A 17,302-nucleotide genomic window follows, 5' to 3' on the forward strand; every position below is an offset into this window, starting at 1 on the left:
AAGCCCTACTCCTACTGAATGCAATGAATGAGTATAAAGTGCATTATAAAAATTGTTGCATGTTGTGGTTGGAGGTCAAAAAGGAAAAAGTGTCACAACTCATGTACTAAGAAATTTTTCCGAAAAGTCGTTTAGCCGGTGTTTTCCTTGTTTAAAGACTGGTGTTCTGTGAATGACATATGACAACCTCTCGCTTTTAAAAACTTACAAATCGACCCCCTTTAAGACGTTTGCAGAGATGAGATGATAAGAAAATTCTCTTTCAGAAAATATCAGAAAATCTTCCATAATGCTACCCTTTACACAATTGCAACAAAATAAAAAGAGAAATTTGTCAGGCTCGTTCCTCTTAGTGAGTTATTAAAAGATGGCTAGCATTCTAAGTAGCAAAAATATAGTCCGGGCAAGATAGTATCGTTCATTGACGGATTACTTGCAAAGATTTTTACTTGATACTATTAAATTGCCAAAGTTGTTCCCGGTTGTCAAAATGGGCATTCTAAATGACCTTTGCACACGAGGGTTTTCCAAACAAATAGGCTTCGACTTTGAGCAGACACTGAACTTAACACACCTTGCTTTGATCTTAACGAACTTAGACAACTTTTTTGAAGAGAAAAACGGCCATCGTCCGAAAATTTATGACTAAATGCAGATATCCGAAAGAAACGTTAAAGGAAAAGTAGTGCGTTTTGTAGCCATTTGATAGCCATCGAAGACCCTCAAATCGACTGGACCTCCCTGCCAGGCCCTAATGGAATTACCTCCCTGGGGCTTTGAACAAATTGTTGAGACGCAACTTTTTGCAATTTTCTACTTTATGTTGCCCCTGTAGATTTGAATCCCCCGCTTTCCCCAAAAATCAATGTTGGATTTGTAGTTTTATTATAATTTCTTCTTCGAAATCATGCAATCAACATATAGTCGGGGGAGGGGGAGTTATTTTTTTAAGTAAAGAGGAAATAAGTCAACTTTCCTTGATAAGTCTCAACTCTTGTTGTCCGGGATTGTAGTTGAAGAGTCAAAGATAGAACACACCTATATAATCTTGCTTGATTTACTAATCAGATTGAATCGAACCGTTTTGCATTTCTCTTAGGGGTTTTCAATTTTTCGCCCATGCAATTATTTAAATATTAATTTCTGTAATGAGCAGACTCTGCAAAGCTTCCTATTAACACCAAGAACATTCAAAGCTCTTATATTTATGCGATACTACCTTCGCCTTCTCTATGCATGCAAAAGATCAAAACATTTCTGTTAAATGGAGTTTAACAGTTCTATAATCAATTTATTGATAGTTAGAGATTCAATGCCCAGCGCAAAATCCATTTCAACAGAGCAGAAAATTAGGAAATATGGATGTTAAAAGTGTGCAATCAGGATGCCATCTTCGGCGAAATTTTACGATAATATTTATGCAAAACAGGTGAATCAGTTGTTTTCAAGGTTTAAGGGTATCTGTTTGACATGAATAGGGATAAACCTATTTATAACATTTGCATGCTTTATCGTAGACATCTGACTGTATAGATAGCTCCTCTGAGCAAACCGAGACATTTCCTTATCAACAACCTCAGAAAAAAGACAATTCTTTGAGCCACATTTGAAAAAAACTGTTAAAGTTATCTTTTTAGCTTTCGAATCATGAAAATTGTCGTTGATTTTACTGTGCTGAATCAAGAAGTATTTGTTTTTTATTTCTATTGCATTGTCTGCAAGCGCTCATTGCTTATGATCGATACGCTAATGCCGAACTTGCTAAAGCAGCTGCTGTAGAGGGAAGTCCCTACCGGATGGCAGTTCAATCAATATAGAGCTGTCAATTGTCAGCCGAGATGTATAAAAGAGAGACAATCATTGCTTATGATACACATTGGGAAGGACCTTCAAGATCTGCTGGTGCTTAAGAAAAGATTTTCAGCAACATGTAAGTACATTTTAAGACATTTGTATAAAGACTTTCTTGTTCAATTCAGGTACACGCTTTTTATCAGAACACTTGGCTCCAGTTTTAGCCTTGTGCTTCTAATTCTTTCGCATAAACTAAGCCTGTTTCTTATTTTATTTCTTATTTTACAAAGGAACTTTCCTGTGCTTATTAATGTCGGAACATAACATGTTCTTGATAAAGAAATAAATACTACTTTGCTTATCGTTTCTTTCTTTCTTTTGCTTTTCTTTCATTTTTGATTTTTTCTGGTTCTTTTTAGAGTTTTGTTAAATTTCAGCTTGCTTTGTTTCTTATGTTGTTCTTATTTTTTGGACGAATTGAATGTGTCTGCTGCCGGGTATTAATCTATATAACATACTGTGGAATCACGATATAGCGAACTCTGAGGGGAACCAGAAAATAGTTCGTTATATCGGAAGTTTGTTAAACCGAGAGATAACGTTTTTGTTGGGTCCTTTGGCAGTTCACGCCTAAAAAATCTGCTGTAGGCTTGTTTAGGCTATCTACAAAATCTGTGCACATTTGAAGTCCAAAAAAACCAATGTGAATTCAAATAATACAACTGGCTGGTCATTGAAAATGAAAATCTTAATTTTCCTTTTATAATTTAGGACCAAGAGATTGGCAAAACTGATATCACTTCACTTCTAGTTGGTGCCTGAATGATGTCTTCGATTGCTTCACATTCTTTTCTTTCTGTTTCTCAATCTGGGTCTCTCAATAAGTTTTTGTCGTCGCTCATTGCCAATGTCACATATGTAAGAAGGTATTCGTTAGTGTCAAGGTACTCATTTGCTGTATTTTCTGACGCAATCAAACTTTCATCTCGTGCACTGAGTCTATCAGCCATTGCTCAAAATGTATCATCGGCATGTTTTGTTGATTACAAAAATGATTTTCCCCCAAGAGAAAGTGATAAATGAACAACAAAAATGAATAAAAAAAACAGATGAAACATTTATGAAAAAATCGTTATATCGAGGGTAACTATGATGAAGGGACCTAAAGATTGGTTCGTAATAACGAGAGTTCGCTATTTCCGGGGTTCGTTATACCAAGAGAATTTATAAGGATTTTGTTAGGCCAAATCCAAGGGACCAGACATATAGTTCGTTATACCAGGAAGTTCGTTATTTCCGGGGTTCATTATATCGGGATTCCACTGTATTGCATTACAAAATATTATACTTTATAAGTTTGAATTCCTTTCAGGGCATTGGTTCTCTTTCTCTTGCTTTTGCTCAAAGTGTACATCGGAGAATGTTCACACCCACGTAAGTTTTGTTTTAGTTAGGTTGAAATTTGTAATGTATCGATCAAATGACAGTATTTTGTAGCCTTTCTTGTGCTATTTGTGCGTTATGGTGAGCACACATAATAATGTGTAAAACAGATTTAAAGGTTTTTAAAGAAACAATTTTTTCTGTGTTTTTGTTTGCCATTAGTGGGATTAGATTGCTATAAATTAATCCTGGATTTGCTTGGATTCGTTTCATCGTTCAAAAGAAGTTACGTTTTTCTCTCCTGCAGTTGATTCCTGCCCAATCAAGGTGGAGCCAGTTGGATGTTACGAGGACCTTTATCACGACAGAGCTTTAACAACCGAGGTATTCACTATCCAGACGCCTTATTCAAGGGAAACCATGAAATAGGTCCATTATCTTTAAAGACATTTGACACAGGTAAAAATGGCTTAAAGCCACTCGACCACGAGCGGTTGACCAATCAAATTGCGAACAGATAAAAACACGTGAACGTTTTCCGCATTTCTGCAAATTGGTGAAATCCTATAGCAGCGCGCAGTGGTTTCACGTGAGCAGTTTTTCAATTCCTTTCTTGTGCACGTGGTCTGATCAATTTGGCCTAATTCATTTTTGGATTTGCTGAACTTATGCATGTCAAATGCCTTTAAGATAGGTGATTCAAAATAGTCATAACTACTGTATATTGTTGGTACCTCAGAAGAGGCGTGATTAAGGCAAACTCACGGATCTCCTGTGTAACAAGAACGGCAAGGAATTTTTTCCACAGGGGATAGCAGGTAAATATGGTAGGGGACAGACACATTTATCTTTGAGGGGATGGGTAAATTTGCATTCATGTAGGTAGCGCCCGTCGTTATTAGCCGTCATATACCCAGGGCCACCGAGTCGTTTTAGAAGGTACTTGCGAACCGCAAAGCTCGTTTTTGCGTGATGATACTTGTTGCGCACATAAACACTGCGATGTATGCACAATGATAGTCTGGGTACCAGAGCCACAGAAGTTCAAATGCTTAGATAGGGAACCAAGTTGAGAAGCGGAGGAGCGTCTAGCTGAGAAGAGGAGGAGCGTCCACTCATATCCTCTAATTTCTGCGCTCGAATTGATGTGGCTCTGGTACGGAGGGTAACAAAACGAACGCTTGGGAAAGAAGTGATTGTGAAAGTTGTAGTGAACAGAAATTAAATATGGAAAACGAGAGGAAGACCTGTTTGTTAAAGAGATTTGAGACTTTGGGGGTTTTTTAATTGGATAAAATTGTCAAATATTTCACCCACACTCATTGCAATTTAATCTGTGCCGACCATCATTTTTGCTGAGTTAGCAGTAAATGATGCGATATCTGTCCAGTGAAAAGCCAGTTTATGATTCCTGAGGGGGAGCTGGGTATTACTTACCCCCTTTGAGGAACATCAATAAGCGAACACGGGTAGCGATAAAGCAGTGCATGCTCGCAAACAGAGTAATTTTCTGTTTCTTTTATTTTTTTCTCTCTTACATTTCTTATTCTTCAAGATATTTTAGTCTGGATTTTGAAATGTCTTGAAAATGTTCTAGATCTTGAATGCCAGAGACAGCTCTCGTGACATTTATGCGGGATACTCGATTTCTTGGGGAAATTGGAAAGACTACCTACCAAAATTTATCTGCGAGTAAGTTTTTTCTCATAACTTCTTCAAGCTGTTCAAATATTTCAGTGAATAGCTACTTCCAATGACGGGCCAATCGGATATGAGGGAGCGTTTTACTTTCATTGAAATCTGTTCCATAAAGCAATCGCTATCAAAAATGAATAGAAATTGATGGGTATTTTGTAATTTTTATGAAAGGAAAATTGCACAAAGTTTGAAGATGTACTTAAAGGTAACAAAGTTTCTGCTATATAAAAGGTATTGGCTTTTAAATACCCAGAGTATTTTGAAATTTTTGTTAACACCACAACGACATTATATTCATGCTAATCGTCATTACCACCATAATCAGTATAGCCGTTAAAATTATATCTTTTTTAATACAGTTTGCTTTATGAACTATAAATTACCTCATACTTCCTTTTTAGCTGTGCTAAAGTTGCATTTAAGAAAGGATTTAGAGTCATGGGAATTCAGTTTTATGGTAAATAGCGAGCGTACCAGTTAGATAAAGCCTCGTCTTTCGAACAGGTCGAATAGAAACAGTACTGGTTTTAACTTATTTTGCTTTAATCCTAAATGCTTTGCGTTGCAAAGATTATTGACAGGACAGTTTAAGACCCTAATGATGTAAAGGAAAATTTAATTGGGATTGTTGAGTAATAATTTAAAAAGAAGCTTCCATAAGTGCACTTCTCGGATGATTTTGAAGATAAATGGCATTTGCGTCACTATCTGCCTATTTGTTTCAAACTCTTTCATACTGGAATCCTTAGTTTCGCCTGAAGGTGCATCTGGTAACGTTTTTCAATTCAAATTAGGTAAATTTTTTTCAGTTTGATAAAAAATTGATGTGAACAGTTCTTTGGTGGTACAGAACTTGAAAATGGCTTTGAAAAAGCAAACATTTTAAAACATATTGGCTATAAACTAGCCAATAAATGAATTAATGCTTTTTTACGGGTCAATTTTATGTTTTCTCCAGGGGAATGCTGGGGCAGCATGAGAGGCCACTTGGATTATGCTAAGCATGGAAAGTCCAAAAACTGCGTACATGATGCACGTCGCGAGATATGGGGTAAATGCGAAAATGGAGCAGACATTGCTTGTTCGGGTGAAACACTAACAAACTTCGTATATAAAGTGGCACCTACAGGTACGGGTGCCTTGAAATTCATTTCTGTTGGATGGAGAACGTGAGCCTTGAAACAACTGTAGAAAATTTTATCTACCGTCTCAATGATAAACAAATTAGTCTTTTAAGGGAATTTAGTGCATCAGTTTATTTATTGCAACTATTGTTTAAAATCTAAATAATCAAAAAATTTGAACGAGGGGTAGTTTATGACCAAAATTTTTTCAAAAAAAGGATATTGTTTTAATTGAAAACATTGTGTCAACTAAAACAGTGTCCCCTGTGTCAGCTCTACTGCTTGCAAAATGTACTTGGAACACCTGAGCAGTTTCAGTCAATTCTCGAGATATTTTCATTTCATGACTATAGAAATAGCCGAGTTGCCCCCTTTCCCCAAACAATATTAGAAATCCACCCATTTTCAAGCTAATCAATTTTTTCGGTTGCGTTTGAATATTTTATTTCTGTAGAGAATAAGCTAACATTGTTTCAAGGGGAGTGAGAAACAGCTTATGCGAATGACAAAATACTATTGAAGTTCCAAGACTTGCTGACTTTACTAGTAAACATGTTACCATGTTACCTAGTAATATTTTCTTAACGTTTGTTATTCTCACGCTATCTCTTAAATGAAAAGCCAATTATCAACGCTACTAACTGACCTCCATAACCTGCTAGGATTCTAAATCGAAAGGTTTTTGGGATTTGGGAAAGATGTACACTTTCATCTTTGAAACTAGATGATTTCTCAAAAGGCTCAATGTTCTAATTTTTTTGAGTTCTCTTTATGTTGTTTTTGTTTCACAAATTATTTTTCTTCAACTACACATTATAATGTTTTTTCAAAACAAAAAAAAACAGTTTTGCGTGATATTTTTTGTGGAATTTTTCATTCTGCTCTGTTTTGTTAACGTTAGAAAAAATTTGTAAAAGAACATCGCTTTATTTCTTCTACTTTTTCATCAGAGGCTAGTCATGCCCTTACATTGTTATAATTGTTGGCGAATCCAACCTTGGTGAACTTAAAAGATGTGTTGTTATAAAAAGTATTCTCTGATTCAAGATGTGTAAGGAATTCTAGCCCGTACAACTAATTCATACTTGTATGGATATTTTTTGCTGCCATTACCTTGAGATAAAAAAATCTTAATTTCGCTCAGGCTGCGACACTTACTACGAACCTGTTGGGTGTTTTAAAGACAAGCAAGCTGTGCCAAGACCACTTCCAGACTACGTCATGAACGAACGTGACTACACTATCCCAAACTGGAACATGCATTTGATTGATTGGAAAAACTGGAACACCTACTCACCCCAGATGATTTGCCGATGTGCCGAGAGGGCCAAAAAGCTTGGACGCAAAACATTTTCACTGCAATTTTACGGTGTGTTTTGCCATTTATTTGGACAGGCACAAATGAATACTATTCTATTTTATTCCATTCCTTGACGTAACGTAGTAAGCTCAAGCGTCATTGGGAGGCAGAATGTAAATAAAACCCCTTGTTTATGTGAATGCAGCCCCTGGTTTTATTTCATCAATTCTTTATAACGTTGAGGAATGGGTTAGATATTCATTTTTGGCTTTATTCTTCTTCAGTCGTATGAAACTTGTGAATAAAACTTTCTTAATCTTACAGATAGTCAAACAAGCGTATGATAGGAATGGCACTGTCCTTTAAATAACATCTAATGAAAATGCATGCTGATTTTAAGGCCCCTCCCTACAAGTGCATACGACAATACAGTAGAAAATAGCCAGTCGTCCAGTTTCATCGTGCCCTTAAATTGCTTTTTCGAGTAAATTTTCTGGTTTTTGTTCAACGTTAATAAAGTAGGCTGTACAAAATCACCATGCATTTGATCTTCTCACTACAGTGACAAACGTGTGCCAAAATGGTCACCCTATGTTATGCCGAAATTCTTTTGAATTTCTTCATTCTTGAATGTAATCTTCCTATCCAAACAATTTCTTTAAGGTGAATGCTGGACTGGAGATGAATCTAGCATAAATTACGCTAAAGACGGAAATTCGGAAAGATGCCTTGCAAAAGATTTCTTCAAATGTCCTTACAATTCGTACGATTGCGTTGGAATGGACCATGCAAATAGCGTTTACACGTTAACAACTGGTAAGGCTCAAGAAAAATAGATGCCATCAAAATGCCCCCATTCTCACATGCAACATTTATTCGGGAGACGAAGCCTTCAGTATTTTATTTCGAAACAGTACCGTCTTAATTTCGCAGGGTCATGACACATGCGCATTAGTAACAGTAATCGCACAGTTGTTTGATCTCAAAGAAAGACTGGATCGAACAACCTATATCATTGCCTATTGTTCTCCTACATCGGCACGAGGAATTGTTCGAATCTCTTCATGTTGGGACTTCTAGCGCATAAAGCTTAGGGCTGCAGTTGGTAAAAACGGTACGCACACAGTGCTGCGCTTTTGACTGTGCATGAATCATCGAATTCTTAAATAATCTAGGAACAGACCTAGGAAAATTAGTGTTAGTGAACAGTGGATTCCCTCTTACATAAACTAATTACCACGGCAAGCAATTCGAAAATCACAAAATCTTGTTGTGAATGCTAATTTTGGATTTTGTTATGAAAAAGCAAGTTAATCTAAAACCAACATGAATTCTTTTTGGTCCCAAGCAATACAGCAAGGTCCTAACATGGACTCTGCAATGTGGAATCAACGCTGGGCTTGAGTAGCTCGATCCAGTCTTTTTTTGAGATCATTGGTACACGACTCTTGAACTTCCCGCCCAGGGTTTCAGGTGATAATACGCGCGTGCCATGACCCCGAAACAGGGGCTAGTGCATGGTCTGGATGATTTATCTCCCGAAAAAGCATGAATAATGGTCTTGAAAATATCCGTGGTTTCTGAACCAAGAGACTTGTACAGAGCTCCTCATCTAGACAGGGTTCCCAGATTTTTAGAAAGGTCAGAATCGTCAAATCAGGTTCTGATTCCTTATTGAAAACATCTACTTCCCAAAGGAATTACATCCCTCTTGTTATGACGGTTCCTTGCACGCTTGTACTGGAATTAGACTCTTTTGAGTTGGAACTTCCCGTAGATTTTGGTCACCAAGAGACACCGGGGCCATTCTCGGCAGTTTTGCTTGATAGAATAACATTCTTCAGTTGTCTACTTGAAAAAAGAAGTGGCAGAAATAAAAAGGTGTTATTATAGATTTACATTGAGCAGCATATTAAAAAGATGCAGATACAAGATGCTCGTTGTTCACCATAAAACCGCATTCATTGGAGCTATTATTTTGATCGTTTTATCTCAATGATAGAAATCTTTGCATGCTCGATTTCTTAGGTAATGATTTAATGTTGATAAATGAAATTGTTGACTTCTGACAAAATACTTGCCTTGTGGATTGCCAGATTGAAAGCTGGATCAGTTATTAAGGTGAAACCCAGGAAAAGCTTCGTAGGACACCTTTTAATTTAGCAAGAAGCAGAATGGAGTAGATCAAAAAGGAAAGAACGAAACGCAAACAATGTTAAAAAAGGAGACGAGAGTATGTTGGGAAGAAAATGCCATGTATGTAGACTGAATGGGGCCAAGAGCAAAAAACAGCAGTATGCTTTGTGTCTTTCTATTTTCTTGCTTTTACTGTTTCATGTTATTATTGTTTCTTTATTATTACATGTATTTTTGCACGAATCGCTGTGAATTTTATCAATACTGATTCTTTCTTATATGCAGAACCTAGCACAGCAAAACCGTGGTCAAACCCCGTCAAACGTGAAAAGTTTGTTCTCCCAGCCTAATGGTTCAAAAATACTAGAGTGCATTTTCACCATAGGTAAGCTTGCTTTAAAATCTAGTTATTGTAACATTTTTTAGTCAATTAGACTATGAAACGTTATTTTCTTTCAAGAAAGCTTACTAGAGAGATTGTCACTATTTCTAAATAAGGTCTATTTATACTCTTTTGCTTTGCGTTTTTTATTCATATCATGTAAATCTTACTGCCATAACGGACCCATTATTGCCATAATGATAATTGCAAAAAATAGATAGAGCATTAATTAAAATTGCTACGAATTCTCTCTTCTAGGTTAGATGAAAGCAATGTGAAGAGTAGACTTCGTTTATTATAAACAGAGCTTCCTTAGAAGAGATATTGCAAAAGGGGACAATATTTGGTTCAAATTAGCACCTTAAGCAAAGTAGCAAATTACATGCACAGAGTTCATGATTTATTTATTTCAGAAATTTAAGTTTAGATTATCAAATGATTGCAAGAATTTGCACGCTCTCTTGCCTCTTACCTGCACAAGTAAAAAGAATCGAACCTTCCCTCTGAATCCTTTGATGTTCAATGTCACGAATTCACTTTCAATTTGAAATGTCTCAAGGCCACCTTTTAACTGCAACGTGGTTGTAAACGGGTGTGGTACTAAGGAAAGCTACAGGGGTGGGGGAGTAACTTTCTTCTTCAATTTTATCAACACATGGCCTACCCTGTTCTTCTAAAATTGACTGAAATGAACTTTGCACGGGGATGTCATGTTTCTAGCATTGTGCTAGGAAATAACACTACACAAGAAGAGTAATAAATAACGCAAGAAGGGTTTAGCACTAAACATTGTTGATTGTGCGAGACGGCTGTGATAATATCTGCAATGTAATGTATTTTCCGACCATTACTTCTTCACTCTCCAGAAGCTGTTGTTGCTACTGGGAATAAGGGGCCACTGATAATTTCCTGTGGCACAGCTATAAAGCAATGATTTCGCAAATCTATTGAAGTAGCATCTATGTTGATGTAATATTAATTATCTTAAAAACAATGATCACACCTCACTGTGAAAAACCAGTTTATCAATCCCCACTGTAATTTTCCTCACGCTTTCCGCTTTTTGGTTGTTTTCATTGTTTGATATATATATTGATAATTATGGCAAGATTTTGAAGATGTTTTTTTAAGAAGTTAGGGAGATTTGTGCAAAATTTGGCTGCTAAGAACCGGTTCTAGAAACAAACTGCTTAAATTTTGAAATCAGTTTCTACAATACTGTAATGTTAATAATTTTTAGTCATGAATTTACTTAAGTTTTTAAGTTTAGTGCGACACCCCCCAATAGTTCTGTATCCTTTGGTAAATTTTCTTTCATTCGGTAAAAATCATTCATTGGTAGTCAATAGTAACAAAGTAACGCCAAGATTTTACTTAATTTATTTTTTTATCAGTACCAATCTTCTTATCAGTAGCGTAGCGGGGGAAAGGGGGATATTCTCGAATGTATTTTAAGCTGATCTCAAGGGCTTCGTCGCAAAAATTTTCAGTAAGCCTCAATGTTCAGTAATTTCCCCTCGTTTTTGGGTTTGTATATAAAGATCTTCACGTTCTTGAGACATTCGTTATAAAATAAAAGCTAAAATGCTAAAGCAGTCCAATCCTTAAAAAAACTGGAATCTGAAATGCTTGTCGTGGACTTTGCTCCAAGAAGAACAGACTTGGTTTAAAACTTTTGAATACTGTTAATTTTTTTAGATATTTGATCACAACTTTGGAAAATCACTTTTTGTACGTAGAGATTCCTCGCCTTACACAATTCAGGATTTAAACGTTAGTGGAATTGTGAAGAAAATAGTCAGTTGTAGAATATGGTCAGCCACCTATGACGTTGAATAAAGGGAAATTGCCACGAAAAAACGCCATGGCTTTTACAAAATGGGTGTTTTTCCAAATTCTTTGGGGTGTGATCAGCAAAAATATCTTCCTCTTTGGCCTACCATTCTTCCAAATCTGGCTACGCCACAGTGAAAAACCACATTTCAAAAATGGGCGTTTCCATCATTTACCAGTGACAGAAAGGTGTGGCACCAAAAGGGGTGTCTAACACCCCCCCAATCATTGTTGCTTAAATCCGCCCCTGCCCTGAACGCAGCGATTTCTGATATAAAACTCATTATCTTTGTCAGAGCAGAAAATCTGGGGCAGGACGACGGAACCATTGAGGGATTAGTGAATTTGGTTCAGTGGCAATTTAGGTGGCCGCACTGGAACGAATCCAAAACTAACTTAGGCCAAATTGAGCAGAGCACGCGCACAAGGAAGGTATTGAAACCGCTCACATGGAACGACTGCGCGCTGCTCTAGGATTTCACCGATTTTTCACGTGTTTTTCTCTGTGCGCAATTTGATTAGTCAACCGCTCGTGGTCAAGTGGCTGTAAGCCACTTTTACCTGTGTCGAATGCCTTTAAGTGTGTCAGAAGTTCTTCCTGAAATCTTGTTCGTTGCGTCGAGGGCCTAGGGCCTAGTGATGTTTCGTTTTGTATGGCGTTTCAAATTTCATGTGGCGTGTCAAGTTTAACATGCGTTTCAAATTTCATATGACGCTTTACATTTAATATAAAATGATGCATTGTGACAAGATGTGATGCATTGCGTGATGGCGGGAGAATCAAGGAACACAAGTCACGTTGAAATTCTGTTTTTTCCATTCAAAGCAGCAATGTTTTCAATAACTTTGAATGCCGGTGCAAGGAATACCTGTCGGCACAAGAAGAGCTCAAGACAAAATAACTGCGGTACAAACAAAGAGCTTCGTCATTCCTAGCAGTGTGCTGCATATTTTCCACCAGTTTGGAAACAGATCTTTATCAACTCCGAGTAAATTTTTCTTATTCAACTTTTTTGCCACCATTGACTCAGTAGAGATATTGAGTTAGTCGTGCAGCAAAAAATAATCAAATGTATTGAATAATTATCATGTTATGCATTATGTTAAGCTATTTTTTCAACAATATTGCTTATAATCAATTGTTATCATCACAAATTAAAAGAGTCTGGGAAAATGTACTTAGAATTGGGAGCATTCTGGTTGTCCATTAGAAATATATTTGGAGAAATATCAATGTGGTGTATGAACCACAACGAATGCTTCTTTATCTATAATTCCTATATCCCAATGGGTGTCTTTTTAATTTGAGCGCCATCTTTATTATCCTTTTTGCGTTTTATGGTTTAACATTTTGTTTGTTTTTCTCTGCAAAAGCTTTCCTGAATTTTTTGTTGTCTGAAGTAATATTTTAGAACTGCACAAATATTTCTTTAGAACTGCACAAATATTTCTTTCGAACTGCACAAAAAACTTTTAGAACTGCACATTTTGTGTAGAACTGTACAAGAAAAAAGCCCTGCCGGGAGAAGCAAAATATTTTGATTTCTTCCGATGAATTACGGTGAATTAATTAATCAAGTTCTATTAGGATTATTTTTGATAGATGGTTTTAATAAAATTTGGTAGATTTCAAATAATGGAAATTATCTTATTTGATCGTAAACTCTGAATTGCGATGAAATACGTCGAAATACGTTGTATGAAAACCAGCCTTTAAATGGGCAAAAATACCAAGTAACTAGGAATTCAAGTAGATCAGCAATTAAAATGATCGAGGTGGTTTTCAAATCCCTGAATGGCCATTGATTTGAAAACCACCTCGACCATTTGCCGTCCTATATGAGTAACATGTTCACTAGGGTAAGCAAAACCTCTCGCGTACTGCATTCTTATATTATGAAATTGACCATATTATGAAAATGCCAAAAGCTCAACAAAGCCTAAAGAAATTGAAGGAAGGTCTAATAAAATCCTGCATTGTACGAGTCGCAGTATTTATTTCGAATGTTTCAAATTCCTTTTATTTATTTTAATCTATTTTAAATTAAATGGTATTTGAATGCAAGACCCCCTGTAAATCAGTTTTTCCCTAACTGAAGGGCTACCATGCCTAAAAATTGGAAAGGAAAGGAAATGAAAAAGAGCAAGATAGAAGATTAATTTAGGTTAAAGAAAAACTTTTGTTTAGAAGACGACTCAGGGCATTTTTTAAGAATTTTCCACTGGTGGGGCATTTGAGAAAAGGGCATATAGATAAAGGTAGAATTTACAGAGAAACAGGCTTTCAAAAATATTCTAGGGGAATCGCCTATAAAAGCAGCAGTTCCTGGGAAAAATGAATTGAGATTTGAAACCTGTTTAATGAAGATTTCATCCACCAATATCTCAAATAAAGCAAAAGTAAAAAAGTCACCGAATCATTAGGGCACTTTAGTGGTGGGGCAAGCATGTTCCACTGGTGGGGCAATGAAAGGGGCTGGTGGGGAATTTCCCCATCACTTTATATGTTAAAAAATTCCCTGAGACGAATACACTTTTTCCTATAAGAATCCTATAAATTCTGTCCAACCAAGGGCACCTGCTTCAGGGGGCAGTGGGGTAGTAGCCCCCTTGCCTTTTTCTTTGTCCTTTGCCCCCGTTGCCCTCTTCGAGTGCAAGCTTCCGTGTGTCCAGCCTCTATATTCTTAAGAAATTTTCATTTTGAGCCTGAATATGTTCTAAAATCAGGCCCGTCGGAACCGGGGGGCTGAGGGGGCTGGAGCCCCCCAATAATTGTCAAACTGTAATATCTTTCCTTTATAACAGTGTACTGAATGAGAAGGAAAACAATGGGCAGCCCCCCCCAATATAAATTTCGTTCCGACGGCACTGAAAATTATTCTTATAATTTTAAACCTGGTATAGTTTCAGGAGTTTTGAAAATTGTGAAACACATAATAATATGAAGAAAATATGCAATTTGTAGCTGAGCAATATTTTCAATGAAACAACTGATGGATGGATAGCACAAATTATGCGAGTTTTGAATGCACAATTTAATGGAAATGGTGTTCTATATCTCGATTATTTGCAGTTATAAAAATCTTGTTATAAAAGTTATGAAATATTTTGTTTCTAGTCAAATAAGCTCCTCAACTTTTTTGGTCCTCTAAATATAAATCCCTTGCAAAGTTGCTCCTTATTAGTGAAAAAATGTTATCCATCCAATTATAAAGTCATTCTGAGGATTATCTTTAGATAACTTCTAAAGAGCTGAAAATGACCTAGCAAGTAAGAAATATCGATTATTGTTTTTTGCCCCCTTTAACTATGTCCATAACTCCCAACATGAATTGCTTGTTGGTGCCATTCCCCCCATTTTTGGGTCTTTTATATAGAATGGCCAAAGATATACTGTTTATTGATTGTTGAAAAATTTGAAAAAAGATAATCAAAACTTCTCTGCAGAAAAATATAAGCTTTATATCCAATTAAAATTTGTATACCGTAGCTACATTAACCGTTTCTGCGTTTCTGTCACCAAACAACTTTTTAAGATTTGTTTCAATTTAATTGTTTGATTTGAACCGAGTAATTTGAAATCAAGTGGCATAGGGAAAAATGGCAGTGAAAACAATGCATATTTAATGATTTTTTTCCTTTCCAGATATACTTTTCTGTTCCTCGTCCATAGAATTATATTCATCGCTTAGAAAGAATACCTGCGGAACCAAGGGGTTGGTCGCTGAGAAGGCGTTGAAAATTGATGGTCACGTGGAGAATTCCCACGCCGAGGCCTTCCATCCTCCGCTTCGGCTTCGATATCGATTGGTGTTATGACGCCATATTTTTGTCGCGAATTGTACAAATGCTTGGGATATACAAAAGGATAATGTTTGATTTACTGTGAGAAAATTTAGTCATTAAAAGCAGTTTTGATATGTCTGCACTTTCGCTCTATATAACGGTCTGCAGACAGTTATTTGATTCATGCTCGTCGGCTGACCAAAACAAAGACGAAGTTTGGGAAGAAACAGCGCGGAAGCTAAAAAGACTGAGGCATGCCCTGCAATGCCGAAGCTGTAAGAGAATATCCAGGGATTTATATGGTTCTACTGGTTGTCTTCACTTGACTTGTGGCTCTTGCAGAGAAAGAAAGCGAGGAAAATTCACGGCTTGTCGGTTTTGTAAGAATTGTGAAGAACTGGAGCTGAACAAACAGCACAACTGTGTCCTAAAATGTTACGCCAAAATTTGTGAGTTATTGCGGAGTTATCTTCTTCATGGGAGTGACTGTGAAAGAAATGGCAGAATTGAACAACTTTTAGAGTTGATTTATGAAGGTTCTACGCTGTTTGACACTACACACGAGGGAGCATCAAATCAGGGAAGTCTAGGACATCCGAGCTCTTTCGCGGATACCGGACAAATAAGAATGATTGACGTCGGCCATGTTACTTGTGAAAACAAAGTAAGCCAAGATGGCGGCGGACTTCGTAAAGATGGCGGCTTCTTCAAGCAAACCTACTCGGCTAAAGAAGATCGGATTTTTCATCAAGATCAGTTAGCTGAAAAAGTTACGGTATCATCGGAAAATAGAAACGGGAAGAACGGAGTCGATTCCGCTACTGTGACAGAGTTGGAAAGTCCTTTAGCAATCAAAGATGCCAAAAATACACAAGCTGAAACGAAGACCAAGAAAATGTCAGTAACCGAGAATGAAAATGCGACATCTATTATGCCGAAGTTTCCTTCAAATGATCATGAGACACCTATTAATGGAGAGAGTAATTTGGAATCAAAGAAGAATGGTTATCTTGATCAACAGCTTTTGCAAGAGATGGAAATGAACAGTAATTTTCAAAGTATACCGCGTAAACGAAGAAGTATTCAAGCAGATACTCATGAAAGCTTAGCTCCGCGAAATGAACTGAAAAATTTAGCAAAGAAAGGAAGACTTTATCAAAATGATAATGCAAAGCAAGGGCATTTTTCTGAAAATACAGGAAATCAGAGCCCGTGTGATGACGAGGAAGTTCTGTTTGATGAAAGATTGCCCAGGGTAGATGAAGCTAAAAGACAGAATCTACATGGAAATAGGAAAAGTTCAGTTAGAAGTGTCAAGAAGCAGTTGGTTACTGAGGGTAGAGATACTTTGATTGAGAAGGACAGAGCTGATAATGGCAATCGCCATAGCTTGATGCGTAAGAACAAATATAAATGTTCTTGTGGAACATCAAACAATAGATATTTTTCTGACATTTGCAATCATAGCCGTTGTGTTTGCTATGCTGCTGGTGTTCCATGTGTAGCCTGTAAATGCAAATACTGCTCTAACCCTCACCAGTCACACTACAATGTTAAATGGTCAGCATTAGGGTTTGAAAGTGACAAACAATCAGTTAAAATAGAAACTTCAGTAGGAAACAGTTAATTCATTACTAGCAACCCTTCTGTTTCGTTTTAACCTAGGTGTGTATATTTATATGAATATATTGTATGTATGTACATCTGTCCAGCTGATGGTGTATCAGATTTTTCATTAAGCATTTCTTATATACAACATTTATTTTGTGTTGCTTTTTGTAATCCGTACTCTCCAAAAGTCTGTGCTTTTTAAACAAAAATCAATTTTTTCTAAAAAAATTATGCATGTTGTCAACCCAACTCATA

General features: G+C 36.6%; 2 protein-coding genes across 2 annotated transcripts; both read left to right on the top strand.

Annotated features, from left to right (window-relative positions):
* Window positions 1-1,782: 1,782 nt before the first annotated feature.
* LOC135684674 (uncharacterized) lies at window positions 1,783-10,265 on the top strand. Its single transcript, XM_089115800.1, has 10 exons — window positions 1,783-1,930; window positions 3,167-3,228; window positions 3,485-3,561; window positions 4,775-4,869; window positions 5,277-5,332; window positions 5,834-6,004; window positions 7,144-7,368; window positions 7,963-8,115; window positions 9,721-9,820; window positions 10,076-10,265. Coding segments are annotated over exons 1-9 (906 nt in total). The 5' UTR covers window positions 1,783-1,928; the 3' UTR covers window positions 9,786-9,820; window positions 10,076-10,265.
* Window positions 10,266-15,411: 5,146 nt separating this feature from the next.
* LOC135684673 (uncharacterized) lies at window positions 15,412-17,198 on the top strand. Its single transcript, XM_065200308.2, has one exon. The coding sequence runs from the start codon at window positions 15,570-15,572 to the stop codon at window positions 17,061-17,063; it is 1,494 nt and encodes a 497-aa protein (XP_065056380.2). The 5' UTR covers window positions 15,412-15,569; the 3' UTR covers window positions 17,064-17,198.
* Window positions 17,199-17,302: the final 104 nt, after the last annotated feature.

Source organism: Rhopilema esculentum, unplaced genomic scaffold (genome assembly GCF_057945365.1).
Source record: "Rhopilema esculentum isolate cy_ngs unplaced genomic scaffold, ASM5794536v1 HiC_scaffold_37, whole genome shotgun sequence".
Taxonomy (NCBI): Eukaryota; Metazoa; Cnidaria; class Scyphozoa; order Rhizostomeae; family Rhizostomatidae; genus Rhopilema; species Rhopilema esculentum.